Source organism: Nerophis ophidion, linkage group LG04 (assembly GCF_033978795.1).
Source record: "Nerophis ophidion isolate RoL-2023_Sa linkage group LG04, RoL_Noph_v1.0, whole genome shotgun sequence".
NCBI lineage: Eukaryota > Metazoa > Chordata > Actinopteri > Syngnathiformes > Syngnathidae > Nerophis > Nerophis ophidion.
Genome location: NC_084614.1, coordinates 41153838 through 41174548, shown reverse-complemented (window position 1 = coordinate 41174548; position 20711 = coordinate 41153838). Strand labels below are relative to the sequence as shown.

General features: G+C 41.1%; 1 protein-coding gene and 1 long non-coding RNA gene across 3 annotated transcripts in view; one reads left to right on the top strand and one right to left on the bottom strand.

Annotated features, from left to right (window-relative positions):
- nova1 (NOVA alternative splicing regulator 1) overlaps window positions 1–20711 on the bottom strand; it is a 107899-nt gene that overhangs the window by 61007 nt on the left and 26181 nt on the right. For both annotated transcript variants that reach the window (XM_061898072.1, XM_061898073.1), the window contains exon 2: window positions 13459–13602. In XM_061898072.1, the coding sequence (XP_061754056.1) occupies window positions 13459–13602 (144 nt within the window). The remainder of the gene's footprint in view (window positions 1–13458; window positions 13603–20711) is intronic.
- LOC133551406 (uncharacterized) overlaps window positions 1–20711 on the top strand; it is a 48152-nt gene that overhangs the window by 9955 nt on the left and 17486 nt on the right. The gene's annotated exons all lie outside the window — the stretch shown is intronic.

The window sequence follows — 20711 nt, the reverse complement described above, 5'->3', positions numbered from 1 at the left end:
CCGGAGGGTGTGTTCCCACTATCGTGGGATCACACTCCTCAGCTTTCCCGGTAAGGTTTATTCAGGTGTACTGGAGAGGAGGCTATGCCGGATAGTCGAACCTCGGATTCAGGAGGAACAGTGTGGTTTTCGTCCTGGTCGTGGAACTGTGGACCAGCTCTATACTCTCGGCAGGGTTTTGAGGGTGCATGGGAGTTTGCCCAACCAGTCTACATGTGCTTTGTGGACTTGGAGAAGGCATTCGACCGTGTCCCTCGGGAAGTCCTGTGGGGAGTGCTCAGAGAGTATGGGGTATCGGACTGTCTTATTGTGGCGGTCCGCTCCCTGTACGATCAGTGCCAGAGCTTGGTCCGCATTGCCGGCAGTAAGTCGAACACATTTCCAGTGAGGGTTGGACGCCGCCAAGGCTGTCCTTTGTCACCGATTCTGTTCATAACTTTTATGGACAGAATTTCTAGGCGCAGTCAAGGCGTTGAGGGGTTTCGGTTTGGTGGCCGTGGGATCAGGTCTCTGCTTTTTGCAGATGATGTGGTCCTGATGGGTTCATCTGACCGGGATCTTCAGCTCTCGCTGGATCGGTTCGCAGCTGAGTGTGAAGCGACCGGAATGAGAATTAGCACCTCCAAGTCAGAGTCCATGGTTCTCGCCCGGAAAAGGGTGGAATGCCATCTCCGGGTTGGAGAGGAGACCCTGCCCCAAGTGAAGGAGTTCAAGTACCTAGGAGTCTTGTTCACGAGTGAGGGAAGAGTGGATCGTGAGATCGACAGGCGGATTGGTGCGGCGTCTTCAGTAATGCGGACGGTGTACCAATCCGTTGTGGTGAAGAAGGAGCTGAGCCGGAAGGCATAGCTCTCAATTTACCGGTCGATCTACGTTCCCATCCTCACCTATGGTCATGAGCTTTGGGTCATGACCGAAAGGATAAGATCACGGGTACAAGCGGCCAAAATGAGTTTCCTCCGCCGTGTGGCGGGGCTCTCCCTTAGAGATAGGGTGAGAAGCTCTGCCATCGGGGAGGAACTCAAAGTAAAGCCGCTGCTCCTTCACATCGAGAGGAGCCAGATGAGGTGATTCGGGCATCTGGTCAGGATGCCACCCGAACGCCTCCCTAGGGAGGTGTTTAGGGCATGTCCAACCGGTAGGAGGCCACGGGGGAGACCCAGGACACGTTGGGAAGACTATGTCTCCCGGCTGGCCTGGGAACGCCTCGGGATCCCCCGGGAAGAGCTAGACGAAGTGGCTGGGGAGAGGGAAGTCTGGGTTTCCCTGCTTAGGCTGTTGCCCCCGCGACCCGACCTCCGATAAGCGGAAGATAATGGATGGATGGGTTTTTGCCCACAAAGTCCTCCTGTGTCCAAGGAATTATTCCATGAATTTGTAAAAATTAAGAAAAACCACAACAAAACTATTTTGTGAAAATAAATCTATCGACCCAATCACTCTAGTACCTATTAGTGATGGGCGGTATCTAAGGATGGGAATTGATAAGATTCTGCTTAACGGTTCGGTTCTTTATTGGTTCTCTCATTGATTCTAATTTGGATAAAGGGATAGAAAACAAGTTAATTATCATCAACCCAGCTTACTTGAGAAAAAAAAACAGAATATACAAACACAACAGTGAGGTGTTGAGAGACCCACAGCCTCCATGGGGGGCCAAAATATTTCCAAATATTTTGTTTTGAGCTGGTTGGTCGCCAGTCAATCACAGAACATGCGTAGGCCACCATTCACACATACAGTCACACTGGTGCACAATTTAGACTACAATTAACCTAAGAAGCTAACTTCATAATCCACACTAATATTCCAACCCTTGATATCCTGACTGTGGGGCAGATGTACTACAGTTAACCAATATAAGCCACTGTAATGCAAATGATAATCTTCAAAAGGATGCAGAATGTATACATATTTTAAAACAGTTAACACACATTGAGCATCAAGGTAAGACATACCTATCCTAGTTTGCATTTGGAATTAGGGATGTACCGATACAAGTTCTTCACTTCTGATACGATATTGGACCCTTAACTATTGGCTAATACTGATGTCAATTTCATACAATTTCAGCCTGTATAATAAATACATTTGACCTATTGTAGTGTGTAATAGTAGAAAAGGCTTGACGAAGTAATACATTGTTGGGAGGGGCGGCGTGGCGCAGTTGGGAGAGTGGCCGTGCCAGCAATTTGAGGGTTACTGGTTCAATCCCCACCTTCTACCATCCTAGTCACGTCCGTTGTGTCCTTGGGCAAGACAATTCACCCTTGCTCCTGATGGGCTCCTGGTTAGCGCCTTGCATGGCAGCTCCCGCCATCAGTGTGTGAAAGTGTGTATGAATGGGTGAATTTGGAAATACTGTCAAAGCGCTTTGGGCTCCTTAAAAAGGGGTAGAAAAGCACTATACAAGTACAACCATTTACCATTAATCACGTGGGTCTGCATGCTAGGTCCTGGCACTGCCGAATAGAACTGCTTGAGGCTGGAATGGACTGTATGCTATTTGGTTGTTAGTGAAGTGAAGTAAATTATATTTACATAGCGCTTTTTACATAGTAAAGTAAGTGATCTAAGTCACATTTTTAAACCAGCTAGGGTGGCACTGGGAGCAGGTGCGTAAAGTATCTTGCCAAGGACACAAGGGCAGTGAGTAGGATGGCGGAAGTGGGGATCGAACCTGGAACCCTTAAGTTGCTGGCACAACCGCTCTACAAACCGGTTGTTTTCTTACATTTGTGAGTCTCTTTGTTGTAGTCTGTAAGTAGTCTATTGCCATAGGTGGAATGTGCCACTCTTGTATTTTGTTGAGTCCTACAAAGTGTTTATACGGTACTGTAGGTATTGTACCTATCACACACACCAGCTGATAAATTGTAACGTGAGTCTTAGTGTGGTTTTGATTGCCCAATTTGGAGGTGTTAAAATTCCCCTGTAAAATCGTAAATGGTAATTAGGAGCATGCATATGGCATATTTAATGTAAACTAGCATTGAGCTAGCGCATTTTTTGTAATGCGTTTATTTTATGTTGGAATATCACAGAGAAGTTATTTTGTATCTCATGTAAATTATTTCTGTGTTCAGTTTTTTTGAAGTAAAGACTTAAAAGGGAGCTGCACTTTTTTTTAAATTTGCTTATCATTCACCATCCTTGTGTAAGACAAGAACACGTTTTTCTTTTGTAAGCATTCTAACTAGTAAACAAATGCGATCAAAAGTCCGCTTATAATGGAGCCTATTTGAGTCGCTCTATCCTGCCTATAAAACACTTTATAAAACGTGTAAACAACTCTATCAACATTTTATATACACACTGCAAGTATTTATGTAATATAGTAATGGGCACATTTGTAATAACATGTAATATTTACGTTTATTGCTCATTTTAAGCATACGGTGGCGCAATTATTTCATAGACGTATCATGGTGTTCGTTTTTCCTTTGACAAAATCACATATCACTACAAACTGCAGACTTAATGAGAGCCAACAAACATAGTAATATATCACTTACTGTCCAATGTCTGCTCTCATTGGGATGTCGACTGATTATATGAACTAATATTCCTATATCGTTGTTTAGATGAAGAATGACTCGTAATCCTCACAAAGGGTTAAAAAAAAGGTGGGTGGAAACCAGTTGCCTTTCTTGTCTCCTCTGGGTCTAAATTTGCTGTCAAAGTTGGCCAATTTTCCAATTTATGTCCACATCATTTTACTATTCAGAATGCATTAAAAAAGTGTTCTTGTGTTTCAAAATGATTGTGAATTATAGGCAACATTCCGAAAAAACATTGCAATTCCCCTTTATATCATGATTTTGTTCTACAATTAAAACACTTCCTTTTGGTCTGCATACCGTGTAAAGGTGGTCCTTTGGTCAAAATTCTGTTTTCACAGATTAACTTCAAGCTGTTTTCTGCCGTTTTTTTGTGAGGTCTTACTTACGTGTCTCTACTTTGAGATTAGAATTGGAAACAGCAGAGGATGCATGTGCATGTACAAGCCAGTCTGCCCCACAAGAGAATAGAGAAAAAAAAGACACCCTTTGACTACAATGGCAGACTCGCGCAAAACGTTGTACCATATATGGAGATATCCGTTGATGTCACAAATGGGAAAAACATCACAAATGGGGATATTTTCAAATGGCTCGTTTAGAGGGATGTATGATTGTTTTTATAAATATCTCCGATTTCAAATGTTCAGGACTTCCGCAGAGCCCAAAGACACAAAATAAAACAGGCTCAAATAGGTACGAGAAATTGGTTTTGCATTATAGGTCGCCTTTAATAGAATGGAATAGAATAGAAAGTACTTTATTGTTCCCTAGGGGAAATTCTTCAAAAAGCCTCTCAAAGTAAGACAACCTGTTATCTGTCTACTAAACTAGCAATAAGGGTCGTTAGCGCAGACAAAACAGACTTCTTTTTTAAAGTTTTGATATCAGACGTTGTAGATGCACTCCGGTATAATCCAATACCTAATTTTCTACTGATATCAAAACGTCATCCTATATCTATACCAGATCTGGACACCCCAATTTGAAAATAAAGGACATTTCTCTGGAAAATTAGGCAAATTCTTTGGTCTGTCTATCAGAGTTTGTTTAATGACTGGCATGCTTTTATTTTCAAGGCCTTTACCAGCTACAGGATCTGTTAAGCAAACATTTGCCTGGGTGTTGCAGAACGGACCGGATGCTAAGTTATTGCAATAGTACTGGATAATATGTAAATATATATGTATATATATAAGGATATATATCCTTGTATATCGCTAGTGATATATATATATATATATATATATATACATATATATATATATATATATATATATATATATATATATATATATATATATATATATATATGTTCTAAATTAAATTTAAGGAACAGGAAATTGCGGGAAACTTTTAGAGGACGCTTGGAAAGTGGGAAAAATATGGGAATTTTCTTGTGGAAAATGTGAAGATGGACAGGTCTGACATAAGAGGGAAGCTTTTCCAAAACTAAAATATACAGTATATAAGAGCGGCATTGACATCAACAGCAAATGCATGCTGTGGCTGAATTATCAGGAATATACTTGGAAAAAAGTGGAAGTATAAAAGATCTGCTTATTCCTACATATTTTCGAACATGTGGAATTTTGCAAAAATGTTACTTGTTCAGCATATCTGAAAATAATATATAGCCATGACAAAGCAAGCACCAGCATCCCCTGCTAAATTCATGCAACTCCTGAAATGCTGTTACTGTACATCTTTTTTCATACCCATTTTGTCCCTGAAGGGAAATTTTAATGTTCTCGCTGTGTGTTTTGTTGTGCAAGCATTAGAGCATGCAGATAACTCTTTTACACGCATACAGGAAAGGGAGTAAGCATGTACTCTGTAGTGGTAGTCTGGGGGAGATTTATTTCTTGCTCAAGGGCACCTCAAGAGAGAGCCTGACAAACAGACCAGCGCCTCAAACAGGCCTTTTTTTTTTTTATCTGCGAGAAACAGGATTCAAAACTTTGGACAAAAGCCAAATTCCGCACAGTGAACATCCTTCATTTATGAGTAAAGTATGTCCTCGACGATAAAAACAATGTTCTATAATTTTTTAGATGACTTTACACTGACAGAAGAAATGATTTACTGTGACAGTGGTACCAGTTCAGGCCGACATCTCTCGGGTTGGTTGACTTGTGTTGAGATAATTCAAACTAGTCATTGCGTACAAATTTACCAGACACATAAGACATATAGGTGTATAATAAAGAAAATTCAGCTTATAGCAGTATGTTAACATATTTTTTGTCCACAAGTGCACAATTGAAATTGGGTGCAATTTGTTAGTTGTGATAAGAGGGATTAGAGAACACCTGAGAAGTCTACCGCCAAAGAAAAAAGGTAAGTGGCTGTACCTTTCTTTTTACCCCACACCCTTTTTTCATTTTATTATAGTAATAACCGGTAAAATTCCTGATGGTTAGTGTTACCAGTTTTATATAAAAAATTATTGAAAAACAGTGATTGATAACTCGACTTTGATAAGTTGAGAGACTGGCTAGCACCAGCTTGCAAGCTCAAATGCTAACATGAAAACAAGCGACATTAACCTATTGCCCCATTAAGAGACAACATACCCAAAACTAAACTTATATAAACATATTTTTGTCTGAGAAACTAATATATTCAATTGTGCACATTGAACCTACAAACTGTGCTCTCTTAGAACAAAGTGATCTTACAATACTCAAAGGGATACAAGACATAGGCGTTTTTACGGTTGGTTCAAAGATCGCTGAATAGAGTAGGATGCCACAACGCGCGCCAGAAATAATACATAATACAAATAGGTTTTATTTTATTTCAAGAAAGGCTAAAGTGCTACAGTACAAACCAATATTTAAAAATAATAACAGCTTAGCAATTAAAACATATAAAACACTAAAACTAAAACATTACAAGTGACGTATAAGAAACACAAAACATGCAAGATGGTGGTGTCTCGAACAGTGTGTCTATTTTAGTTAATAAAAAAATTGATTTCAGTGTGTTTATAAGTACGTTTTGAGCACATTCAACAATACAGTGACAATAATAATAACCCTGATCATTTTGGTCATCATTAGGCCTGGACCGGTAGTCAATAAGTCCATTAATCAAACGATAAATAAAAATAAAGTCAATAACTTTGCTGATGTCAATAAATTGTTATATCCGTGTGTGTTTTGTACGTCTCTCAAACAGGGAGAAAGAGGTCTCACTTTGCTTTCAGCACGTGAGCGGGGTTTTTTGATAGTAGTATTAACTGAACGCAGTGAGCCCTTTTTTTAGTCATCCACAATCTTTGTCTCGGAGGGCGACGATCAGGCTCGCTAACATACACAGGATTCAAGGGCATCGACTCCTTACTCGCGACTTGCTAGTGAGAAGTACTGCCAAGTAACAAAAATAAAGAGGAAAAAGTATTGATTACAAGGCCAAATGTCCCGTTGTGGGAATATTTCAGCTTCAACCTAGATGGGAAATATGAGCCCATCAACAAGGACAAACAAGCAAGAATGTTGTGATGGCATCAATAAAAGACAACGCCTGACCTCGTTCTTCCAATTGGGAAAAAAATTAGGTAACATTTTTGCTTACAGACATGAGAGTCCACTTTATGTTTTGTTTTTGTTTCGGATTACTAAAAGTTATTTACCTTGCGATTACAGTGCAATTAGGGTTGGGCGATATATCGATATATACGATATATCGCAGGTTTGTATCTGTGCGATATAGAAAATGACTATATCGTAATATTCGATTATATGTTCTCACACAGTTGCTTTAAGCTGCGTGCATTACATTACTGGCGTGTCTCACTCCTTCTCGTCCGTCCTTCCCACAGAGACGTAAAATAAGCCCGCCTTCTTACATACGTCACATACTGTCGCGCGTGTAGCGTCACACGCTCTCGCCGAGAGCTAACGTTAGCTGAGGCAGGTCGAGTTGCTTTTAGCTGCGTGCATTACACAACAGGCGTTTCTCTCTCACTCCTCGTCTCTCATTCTGACAGATACGGAAAACAAGCCCGCCTTCTTACATACGTCACATACTCGCGCGAGTCTAGCGTCATAGCTCTCGCCGATCAGAGAGAGAGAGATGGTGCGAAACTTATCACAAATGGAGGAAGAACAATAAATGCCCAACATAAAGAGCAGGGGGTCCATCATCTGGCGGTGGTTTGGCTTCAAGTTGGAAGATATTCAGCAGACAACAGCAATATGCTGTTCAATGTATATACTATGATGATTAACCTGTGTGATGACTGTATTATGCTCATAGTGTATATTTGTACCATGAATTGATTAACGTGGACCCCGACTTAAACAAGTTGAAAAACGTATTTGGGTGTTACTATTTAGTGGTCAATTGTACGGAATATGTACTGTACTGTGCAATCTACTAATAAAAGTTTCAATCAATCAATGCAAAGTATGCAGCAGAAATGTTACTACAAAAAGGTAGCAACACTATTAATTTGTTCTTTCATTTAAAAGGTCACCCGTGAGAGAATGAAGAGTATTTAATAAATACAGTTTTGGTCAATTGACTTAGTTGTGATTTCCCTCTCTGCATGAAAGTTTAAAAGTAGCATATATTAATGCAGTATGAACAAGAATGTTTGAATGTAGACACATAGAATCATCATACTGCTGTGATTATATGCATCAAGTGTTCATTCAAGGCCAAGGCAAAATATCGTAATATATATCGTATATCGCAATATGGCATAAAAATGTCGCAATATTAATAAAAGCCAATATCGCCCAGCCCTGAGTGCAATGGTAAACAGTTCTGAAGTAATAACAAATAAAATATGTATCCTCTTAAACGGCCACTTGCATTATCACTATATATTATAATTACATTAGCGCTGAATTTGGTGACAGAATAATGCTAACAATAATATTGTTTATTGGCAATAATTGGTGGAGCAATACATCATCCAGCAAAATGTGTAATCGGCCCAGCCCTAGTCCTGATAACTGTGATATGATATTTTCTTAACATTAAATTACTACCACTAATCTGCTTTTACAAAAACACCCAAGCAATATTGATGAAATTTACAATATTACACCACAAGTCAACATACAGACACATTTTAATATAAATGACCCATTTTGGTTGATAATGCAGATGGACTTGTGTGGGTACTTTTTTGTAATAAAAACATCAATGTGGACCAAGACTTGATGATTTGGTCGACATTGACAGTTTCCACAGAATCTTATTCACCGGATTTGACTCCTTCTACTGTGATGACCTGCCCTCACCATGGGCTATGCAGTTTTTTTGTTTTTTTTTTATTATGCAAGGGAACTTTGTGATCATTGGTGGGAGGAGTAATCACAACATTGTGTGCATGTGTTCCTGCGTTCTGTGGGCTTTGACTTGGTGGAATATTTCGAGTTTCCATACTTATCATTCATAACATGCATCACATTGATTGTATCACACACCAAGGTTGGGAGCCAGCACGCCTGCATGAGCAATCATGCCAGGTCCGAGCCCTCTTCTTCCAACAGCACTCACAAAAGTCAAACCTTAGTTGTGTAATCCCATTACTACAGTAGAACCCACTTCCTTATTTCCATTCTGGTTTCACAAAATTCTCGATTCTAAGTTTTTTTTAGACGCAGGGTAAAAAAATTATTTTTAGGCACCAGCGCCCCCTGCGAACCCAAAGGGAATAAGTGGTAGAAAATGGATGGATGGGCTGTTTAACTAGTATATAAATCTCAATCCTTGAAATATAGTAATGAATGCTATTAGGATTATTTCTACAAGAGTATACGTTTACAAAAGTTTAAGTTTATTTTTGAAAACCACATAAAAAAACGCCATTTACCTATCTATCTTGATGTTTATGCGTTCGAGATAAGGATGTTCCGATAAGGGTCTTAAACTGCCGATTTCGATCATCCATTTGTTAAATCAGATGATAACGATCACAAGTATTAACCATACATTTTGAAATGTATACATGGTAAGTACTATTGACTATATTAAAACAATATTCAAACTTGTTCCTCAATTTATTGTTATTCATACAATTGTTTAGACTTAGACCTGGACAAATTTTAATGATAGTAATAATAATAATCAAACTTCATTAGTAGTTTGATTAAACGATCAAACTTCATTAGTAGTTTGATTAAAACTAAGTCAATAGTTTACATTAATATGAGTGTGAATCATTGGGCACCACAAGATTTGATTCTTGGGGGATTCAAAATGATTCTCGATTCAAAAACAGTACTTTTTTTTTAAATAACATTGGGTGTCAGTTCTGTGATTCATAAAATATATGATGAGCTCTGATAAATGCTTGTATCACGTTTGTTTGTATAGTAAAATTATAGCCAAACATTTATTAACTTCAAACACAAGAAAGGCAACAAGAGAAATATCCCAGACTTCTCTTTAAGTAAATCTGCACAGCATATCTGGGCATCTACATCAACAATATGATTTGCCTGGGTGGCTGGACAGAGGAGTTTTCTAAAAAAAAAAACACACAAAAAAAACAATTTTTGACTTTTTTTAATCTATTAAGAATCGCTACAAAAAAGAATCGGAAGAGGAAAACTCAACTAAATCAGTATCTCTAAGGGCTCTGGTTCACTCTCTCATTGACTCATTTACTTTTGCTTTTACTAAAAATTCAATCGCAAAAAACTCATTTAGGATTTGAGTTCAGTTTAAGCGCTATTTTGGTTTACAGGCTATTTCTAGTTTTGCACCAATCACTGCGTTTTTCTCGATACTGCCTTTTTAAGGTGGTCACGCCTGGGGAGCAACAAAATTAAAGATTTATACATTGACAACACTTTTGCCTCTTTTCAGCAACTTTGTAATATGTTTTCACTCCCTAAGCAACACTTTTTTAGATAATCTACAGATCTGCAGTTTTGATCATAATACTTTCCTTAGGTTGCCAGATTCACCGACTGACACAGTTTTAGATGTGTTTCTGACACCACTTCCAACTTTAAAAGGATCAATGGCATGCAATTAATTATCACATTTTTGTTTCACGCCCTGAGTCGCTCAGAATTCAATTAAGTAACTTTGGGAGGAAGATTTAGGAGTGATTCTATCTGAGAATAGCTGGACAAAGATTTTAAGAAGAGTTCTTAAGTCTTCTATTTGTGCCTGACATAGCTTTATTCAATGCAAACTAATATATCCTACTTATCATAACAACGTCCGATGGCTAAGATGTATGACGAAATATCGATACTAAGAGATCAATATCAACCATCTCCAGGGAACTTAATACATATGTTTTGGGTCTGCCCATCACTCTACAGTTGTTCGACTGGAATTTTTAATACTTTGTCTTTTGGTAATTGGGGAACAGATTGAACCAAACCCTCTAAGTCAGTGGTTCTCAAACTTTTTTCCACCAAGTATTATCTCAGAAAACACTCAAGTGCCACCATAATGACCAACATTGAAATACAGTGACGTAGAAGGCCTAAGTATTCATTAAAAACAAGTCAGAGGTTTTATTTAACAATTGTATTTAATAATTCGGCCACTGTAACACTGCACACAGTTTGAATAGTAACACTGTTGTTGAGTATTGAATTAAGTGATTCTTTGGTGTACCACCAGATGGAGCCCGCATACAACCATAGTTTGAGAATCACTGCTCTCAGTGGACTGTTCGGTGTAGCTCTTATGTCATGTTCTCTCAGCAAATCAAAAAATAATTTGGTGGCATTCAGTACTTTGTTGGCTGTCAGACTCGTGCTAAATCGGAAGGCTGTGGTGTCTCCTTTTCACACCCACTGGATTGGAAATATTCTTTATTTCCTTAAATTGGAAACATTAGGCTGACATTGAATAGTTGTCCTGTAGAATGTCCAAAAATATGGGGTCTTTTCCTAAAATATGTAAAAGAGTCTGATCTCCAATTTAACCCTGACTGAAACATAATTGAAATGTCAGAGGACATTCAGAAGTGCAGTTGTCTGTGACTTTAATATTTGCCTGTACTTATTTGAATTTTTTTTGTTTTTTACTAAATCTTTTGGGGTGGGGGGCCTCTATTGTATGTATCTCTGGTAACGCTTTGTAAAAAAAAAATCCAATAAACCAATGTTTGAAAATCTATTTTTTTGACACCCCTACACAATAACTTAACACAATCAAAAACTACTATATATTACTCATTTAAACCCTTTGGTTTTTGCCCTCAAAGTCCTCCTGTGTCCACGGAATTATATTCTGAGTTTGTAAACATTAACAAGAACAAAAAAAAAAATAGTTTGTGAAAATAAAAATATTGACCTAATCACTCCCCTATTGATACTATCATTGCGATCGACACTACTGATTTATGGATTGATCTGTGTGCCTGGCAGTGCTCGCTAAACAGCGCGTCACAGCAGCATACCAGTTCCTATATTATTCTCTCTCTAATTTTTATTAATGTATTTGTTAATTTACTATTAATACCTGTATACGTTCTGCTGTAATGTGGTTACATCTACACTTCTTAAACTTTATTATGCCCTTATTTCTTGTGTTGTTTCAAGCTACTTTAGAATCTTTGGGGAGCTCACAATTTGATTACGATTCAGGAGCTGAGATTGGATTATAAATACAATTTTGATATTACAAATATCACTACTATACTGTATATTGTTAATACATCAAATACTATTTTTATATATTCTCAATGTATTACATTTAATTATTAATAATGTTAACACAGGGGTTAGTGCATGTGCCTCACAATGCGAAGGTCCTGAGTTTAATCCCGGGCTTGGGATCTTTCTGTGTGGAGTTTGCATGTTCTCCTCGTGACTGCATGGGTTCCCTCCGGGTACTCCGGCTTCCTCCCACCTCCAAGGACATGCACCTGGGGATAGGTTGATTGGCAACACTAAATTGGCCCGAGTGTGTGAATGTGAGTGTGAATGTTGTCTGTCTATCTGTGTTGGCCCTGTGATGAGGTGGCGACTTGTCCAGGGTGTACCCCGCAGCACCCCCCGCGACCCATAAAAGGGACAAGCGGTAGAAAATGGATGGATTAACAATATGTATGCAAATTTCCTCCTCTGGCTATAAATACAGTATGGAAGACTTGATACGTGAGAACTTTTGTAGCCTGCTACATGAACAAATAAATAAAAGTCCTTACTTGGGGAACAGGCATCCTTGATTTAATTTTTGTGCCCTCAAACACAGCAGAATGTTCAGACACCTTGGCCCCAGTCGCCATAAACTTGCGGCTCAAAGACGTTTGGCGTCTCTCTGCTCGTTCATATGTATGAATGACAGACGTGTTGCCGTACTGCGTGGATATTATTGTCTCCCCTGACTTATTAATCCACTCGCTTATTTCCTCTTCATAACAGGTTACTCTTTTCTGTAACGCAGTGCCTATTAGGCTTCTGTTGAAGTGTACACAGCAACTATTCCTTTTTACATTCAAGATAGGTTAGAACCGTGGCTAGCAATAGCTTGTCCTCTTCTCCTTCGTCCTGTGTGTGTCCGCATCAAAGAATTGATCATTTTTCCCACCTCTACAGCACCTGTTATTTTTTTAGCTGTTTCAAGCCTCCCATGAGGCATGAAGGACAAACACAGGCTGCTCTACTCTTCAGCCATTTGAATTTGGTAAAAAGGATAGTTTGGTTCCGCTTTAACATTGATCTGTCTGTCACCTTTTGTAGTGTTTCGTAAAGCAGTGTTTCTTTGGATACAATTACGAGAACAATGGTTAGGGTCAAGCCCATTTACTGGCATTGAAGTTTACCATGGGTCTTATTTAAAACTTGAGCAAGACACTATATAGACATACATTGTATTATTTCAAGTTCACAAGAGTAATAATGTGTTTATGACTCAAATTATTATTTTATTAGAGAAAAACAGAGGACATATGAATGTGGTTTACCTGGGTAGAAGTCTTTGGATTTGGACAGCTTAATGGTGGCCCCCGTCTCTTTCTGTAGTTGTACAATGGTCTGGCCGCCCTTGCCAATTATAGAGCCGGCTGCATAGCTGGGGATCAGCACCTTCAGGAAGTACTCACCCTCCTCTGTGAGAGAAACATAATATAAAAAAGGTCACATCCCGTAAAGTAGCCCGGCAACGTGATCATATACTGTACGCCATACTCCTCTCCAATGCCTTTAAACGCCAAACATTCGCAATGGGAAAATGCAGCTTTAGTGCAACCAGAGACTGGAAATATGTTCCGTGTCCTGTCCTAGATTTCTTTTAGAAGAAATGATGACCTCCTTTCCAGATTGCAAGGGCCTAATTTTAACTCTTTTCAATGGGTTTTAAGCTACCTCTCTCCAAAATGCAGTTATTGTTACTCAGGTATAAAAAGAAGGGTATAAATAAGTATATTCAATGCAACCTGCGCAACACGCTGATGCGTTACAATAAAGGAAAAAGAGCAGAGTGCCTTTGACTACTGTTACACACATGGTTGCACATTGAGAACCCACAGCACCGTCTTCTGCCGTTAACACTTGGGCCTTCCAAATGAAATACGTAAACGGTCAAAGACAAGCAGATAAGACGAGAGCAGTGTGCCACCATTGTTCAACAGGGATGTTGCATTGTGATCCACGCTGGAACTAATAATGCTGCACTTAAGCCAGTAAGGAACTAAATTGTAACTCTGAATCGTTGCACTTTAGTAGGAGTTAGTGATGTTCCGATACCAATATTTGGTGCCGGTACTGGTACCAAAATTAATTCGATACTTTTCGGTACTTTTCGACACTTTTCTAAATAAAGGGGACCACAAAAAATGGCATTATTGGCCTTATTTTAACAAAAAATCTCACGGTACATTAACATAAGTTTCTTATTGCAAGTTAGTCCTTAAATAAAATAGTGAACATACAAGACAGCTTGTCTTTTATTAGTAATTAAGCAAACAAAGGCTCTTAATTTAGCTGCTGACATATGCAGTTATATCTTGTGTTATTTTCCATTCTATTATTTTGTCAAAATTCTAAAGGACAAGTGGTAGAAAATGAATTATTAATCTACTTGTTTATATAGTATGAATATCTTCTTACTGTCTCTTTTAACATGTTCTATATACACTTCTGTTAAAATGTAATAATCACTTATTCTTCTGGATTAGTTGTTTGGATTAGTTTTGGATGATACCAAGTCGTTACAGGATCATACATTGGTCATATTGAAAGTCCTCATGTGTCTAGGGACATATTTCCTGAGTTTATAAACATAATAATTACAAAAAAAATGCCAAAAAATATTGACGTAATGTTAGTAGTATCGACTAGATACGCAACTGTACTTTGGTATCATTACAGTGGATGTTAGGTGTAGATCCACCCATGGCGTTTGGACATTTCCGAGGCGGTATAGTACTGAATCAGATTCATTAGTATCGCGGTACTATACTAATACCGGTGTATTGTACAACCCTCGTAGGAAGAAACCTTGTAAACTATTACAAAAAGTAGTATGCCACACTTTTTGTATGATTCAGCTTTCGCCTAAAATGCTCACAAGTTTTGGAATACCATCTTGATTATCATAAACCAGTCCGTTTACATTGCCAAGGTTTTATTTCACAGAATCAAGCGCCCAAACAATGCATCCCACACATTGGTGTTGAATAATCTTGAAATTATCAAAGTATAATCAGGCTGAAATCCAATTCTCCCCCTTACCTCTTATCATAGCCCTTTGGCGTCAATTTTGCGTGTTCATGTCAAGCAAATGGTGTACCTAATTTCCTGCAAGGCTAAGGAAAGGGCTGAGTGCCAAATAATGTATACCCCTCAAAACAAAATTTGGTCCCAACCACACTTCAATGCAACCTGCACATACATCTAAGTAATCATAAGCATGATTGATTTTCATTCCATTGACACTCATGTTTTATCGGGTACTCAATCCTACACCATGTAAAAATTGCCATGTTTATGTGTCAATTGTGAAATTGGTTGTCATATGAGCAAGCTAACGTGACTTTAGCTAGTAAACTATAATGTCAAAATAACAGCAAACAGACTCCACAACAATTTACTACATTTATGAGTGATTAGAAAGTTAATCTACTTTAAAAATTTACACCAGCCATGTTTTGCATGTTTTATTTAAAACAGCGCTCGTCAAACGAGCTAGCTAACCAATTGTAACTAGTAAAGTATATGATGTCAATGTGGCAGCAAAATGGACTTCACTACCATTTACTACATTTCATGAATGATTAGACAGCTACTCTCCTTTCATAATTTACATTAGCCATGTGTAGAATGTTGTTTTTGATTTTTAAAACTGTTCATCATACGAACTAGCTAACACTGTTGAAGCTAGTAAATTACGATGTCAGGCTCGCAGCAAATGGACTTCACTACATATTACTACATTTCATGAATAATAAGACGGCTAATCTTTCTCTCAAAATTTACTTTAGCCATTTTAAGAATGGGCAGCAAGGTAGAAAAAAGGGTTCAGTTTGTGTGCCTCACAACAAAAAGGTCCTGGGTTTGTTCCCTGTGTGGAGTTTGCATGTTCTCCCCATGACTGCGTGGCTTCCTTCCGGGTACTCTGGCTTCCTCCCACCTCCAAAAACATGCACCTGGGGATAGGTTGATTGGCAACACTAAATTGGCCGTAGTGCGTGAATGTGAGTGTGAATGTTGTCTGTCTATCTGTGTTGGCGCTGCCACGAGGTGGCGACTTGTTCAGAGTGTACCCTGCCTTCCGCCCTGAGATCATTAGGTTGTGAGTTAAAACCCCGGCCCAGTTATACCAAAGACTATAAAAATGGGACTTATTACCTCCCTGCTTGACACTCGGCATCAAGGGTTGGAATTGGGAATTAAATCACCAAAAATAATTCCCGGGCGCGGCCACCACTGCTGCCCACTGCTCCCCTCACCACCGAGGGGGTGAACAAGGAGATGGGTCAAAAACAGAGGAGTCTTTTTACCACACCTACTGTGTGTGTGACAATCATTGGTACTTTAACTTAACTTTAAATTTAAATACAATGTTGGAACGAACAGCAAACAGACTTGACCATAAATTATTGAATTAATTACTAATTAATCTATTTTCAGAATTTACATTAGCCATGTTTAAAATGTTAAAATGTCGAAGACCTCTATGATGAACACAAACAAAGGACTCAGATTTCCCTCACCCGGACATGGATCACCTGGGCCTCCCTCTGGAGTCAGGCCCGGAAGTGGGGCACAATGGCGAGCGCCTGGTGGCTGGGCCTGTTCCCATGGGGCCCGGCCGGGGACAGCCCGAAGAGGCAACGTGGGTCACCTACTCCAATGGGCTCACCACCCATAGCAGGGGCCATAGAGGTCGGGTGCAATGTGAGCTGGGCGGCAGCCGCAGGCAGGGCACTTGGCGGTCCGATCCTCGGCTACAGAAGCTAGCTCTTGGGACGTAGAACGTCACCTCACTGGGGGGGAAGGAACCTGAGCTACTGCGCAAAGTAGAGAAATTCCGGCTGGATGTAGTCGGACTCACTTTGCTGCACAGCAAGGGCTCTGGAACCACTTCTCTCGAGAGGGACTGGACTCTCTTTCACTCTGGCGTTGCCGGGAGTGAGAGGCGACGGGCTGGGGTGGCAATTCTTGTTGCCCCCCGGTTCAAAGCCTGCACGTTGGAGTTCAACCCAGTGGACGAAAAGGTAGCCTCCCTCCGCCTTCGGCTGGGGAGACGGGTCCTAACTGTTGTTTGTGCTTACGCACCAAACAACGGTTCAGAGTGCCGACCCTTTTTGGGTACACTCGATGGAGTACGGGAGAGTGCTCCCCCGGGTGATTCCCTTGTCCTACTGGAAGACTTCAACGCTCATGTTGGCAACGACAGTGAAACCTGGAGAGGCGTGATTGGGAAGAATGGCCGCCTGGATCTGAACCCGAGTGGTGTTTTGTTATTGGACTTTTGTGCTCATCACAGTTTGTCCATAACAAACACCATGTTCAAACATAAGGGTGTCCATATGTGCACTTGGCACCAGGACACCCTAGGCCGCAGTTCCATGATCGACTTTGTAGTTGTGTCATCGGATTTGCGGCCTCATGTTTTGGACACTCGGGTGAAGAGAGGGGCGGAGCTTTCTACCGATCACCACCTGGTGGTGAGTTGGCTGTGATGGTGGGGGAGGATGCCAGACAGACCTGGCAGGCCCAAACGCATGAAGAGGGTCTGCTGGGAATGTTTGGCAGAGTCTCCTGTCAGAGAGAGTATCACTTCCCACCTCCGGAAGAACTTTGAACATGTCACGAGGGAGGTGCTGGACATTGAGTCCGAGTGGACCATGTTCTGCACCTCTATTGTCGAGGCGGCCGATTGGACTGTGGCCGCAAGGTAGTTGGTGCCTGTCGGGGAGGTAATCCTAGAACCCGTTGGTGGACACCAGCGGTGAGGGATGCCATCAAGATGAAGAAGGTGTCCTATCGGGTTCTTTTGGCTCATAGGACTCCGGAGGAAGTGGACAGGTACCGACGGGCCAAGTGGTGTGCAGCTTCAACGGTCACGGAGGCAAAAACTTGGACATGGGAGGAGTTCGGGGAAGCCATGGAAAACGACTTCTGGACGGCTTTGAAGCGATTCTGGACCACCATCCGCCGCCTCAGGAAGAGGAAGCAGTACAATGTCAACACCGTGTATGGTGCGGATGGTATTCTGATGACCCCAACTGCGGATGTTGTGGATAGGTACAAGGAATACTTCGAAGACCTCCTCAATACCACCAACACATCTTCCTATGAGGAAGCAGTGCCTGGGGAATCCGTGGTGGGCTCTCCTATTTCTGGGACTGAGGTTGCCGAGGTGGTTAAAAAGCTCCTTGGTGGCAAGGCCCCAGGGGTGGATGAGAGCCGCCCGGAGTTCCTTAAGGCTCTGGATGCTGTCGGGCTGTCTTGGTTGACAAGACTCTGCAGCATCGCGTGGACATCACGGGCGGTACCTCTGTAATTGGCAGACCGGGGTGGTGGTCCGTCTCTTTAAGAAGGGGGACCGGAGGGTGTGTTCCAACTATTGTGGGATCATACTCCTCAGTCTTCCCGGTAAGGTTTATTCAGGTGTACTGGAGAGGAGGCTACGTCGGATAGTCGAACTTCGGATTCAGGAGGAACAGTGTGGTTTTCGTCCTGGTCGTGGAACTGTGGACCAGCTCTATACTCTCGGCAGGGTTCTTGAGGGTGCATGGGAGTTTGCCCAACCAGTCTACATGTGCTTTGTGGACTCGGAGAAGGCATTCTACCGTGTCCCTCGGGAAGTCCTGTGGGGAGTGCTCAGAGAGTATGGGGTATCGGACTGTCTTATTGTGGCGGTCCGCTCCCTGTACGATCAGTGTCAGAGCTTGGTCCGCATTGCCGGCAGTAAGTCGGACACATTTCCAGTGAGGGTTGGACTCCATTAAGGCTGCCCTTTGTCACCGATTCTGTTCATAACTTTTATGGACAGAATTTCTAGGCGCAGTCAAGGCGTTGAGGGGTTTCGGTTTGGTGGCCGTGGGATCAGGTCTCTGCTTTTTGCAGATGATGTGGTCCTGATGGTTTCATCTGGCCGGGATCTTCAGCTCTCCCTGGATCGGTTCGCAGCCGAGTGTGAAGCGACCGGAATGAGAATCAGCACCTCCAAGTCCGAGTCCATGGTTCTCTCCCGGAAAAGGGTGGAGTGGCATCTCCGAGTTGGGGCGGAGACCCTGCCCCAACTGGAGGAGTTCAAGTACCTAGAAGTCTTGTTCACGAGTGGGGGAAGAGTGGATCGTGAGATCCACAGGCGGATCGGTACGGCGTCTTCAGTAATGCGGACGTTGTACCGATCCGTTGTGGTGAAGAAGGAGCTGAGCCGGAAGGCAAAGCTCTCAATTTACCGGTCGATCTACGTTCCCATCCTCACCTATGGTCATGAGCTTTGGGTCATGACCGAAAGGATAAGATCACGGGTACAAGCGGCCGAAATGAGTTTCCTCCGCCGGGTGGCGGTGCTCTCCCTTAGAGATAGGGTGAGAAGCTCTGCCATCCGGGAGGAGCTCAAAGTAAAGCCCCTGCTCCTCCACATCGAGAGGAGCCAGATGAGGTGGTTCGGGCATCTGGTCAGGATGCCACTCGAACGCCTCCCTAGAGAGGTGTTTAGGGCACGTCCAACCGGTAGGAGGCAACGGGGAAGACCCAAAGTGGTTGGGGAGAAGGAAGTCTGGGCTTCCCTGCTTAGGCTGCTGCCCCACGACCTGACCTCGGATAAGCGGAAGAAGATGGATGGATGTTTAAAATGTTGTTGTTTTTTATTTCAAAATTGATAACTAAACATTTGTACATATTGTAACGTCTGAATACCACAAGGTTTGCTTTTATTAACTCATTAGTGTATCTGTCCAATAACTGTGATGTAACATATTGTAGTACAATGTAGTGTAGCATGTTTACAGCTTGGGGTCATAATGTAGTGGGAAACAATTGGTTTCTAATATCCTCGGGCGTGTTTTTCACCAATATGTCTTGGCCTTCAGTTTGAAAGAGTGAGAACAAGGGATAAGACGAAGGGTGAAGGGTTAAGGTGGAGAAGTGGGCTTCAGCCTTAGTCTCAAAGTTTTTTTTATTGTGTTTATTGACAAATTACTTATCAGGGATTTGCAGTTTTTCTGCTTCATTTAAGAAATCATAAATCAAAGTAGTTTTATTTTTTGCATTTTGCCCCCTTAATGTACTCAAAATGAATCGATCCATGACCCTAAAACCGAGGTATGCATCAATCAGTGACAACGACATGCTGTTATACGTTTATTAGAGGGTGTACTTCGGGGTTATTCAACTACATAGTTTTGGGGAACACATATCCAGACGGCTGAGGACTGATGGGCCAGACTTCTCCTTTCACTATTATTCTTAGTTTGTAAATTCCTTTGAACCAGCATCTTCTGCAGTAAATTTTTAAATGTTGTCTATTTATTTTATCAAGGTCATTTAATATGGAAAACAAGCCCTTTCTATACAACAGGAGTTCTTTGCTGTTTTAGTTTCTTGCATTGACCAAAGAAAGCATAGTCTACCAAGTCAAATTAATTGTGTATTAAACATACTTGGTCAATAAACCTGATTCTGATTCTGATTTAAGGACCAACTGCCAAAAAGCTAGTCAAAGATCCTATATTACAGCGCTCTTGTGTTTTTAGGTATC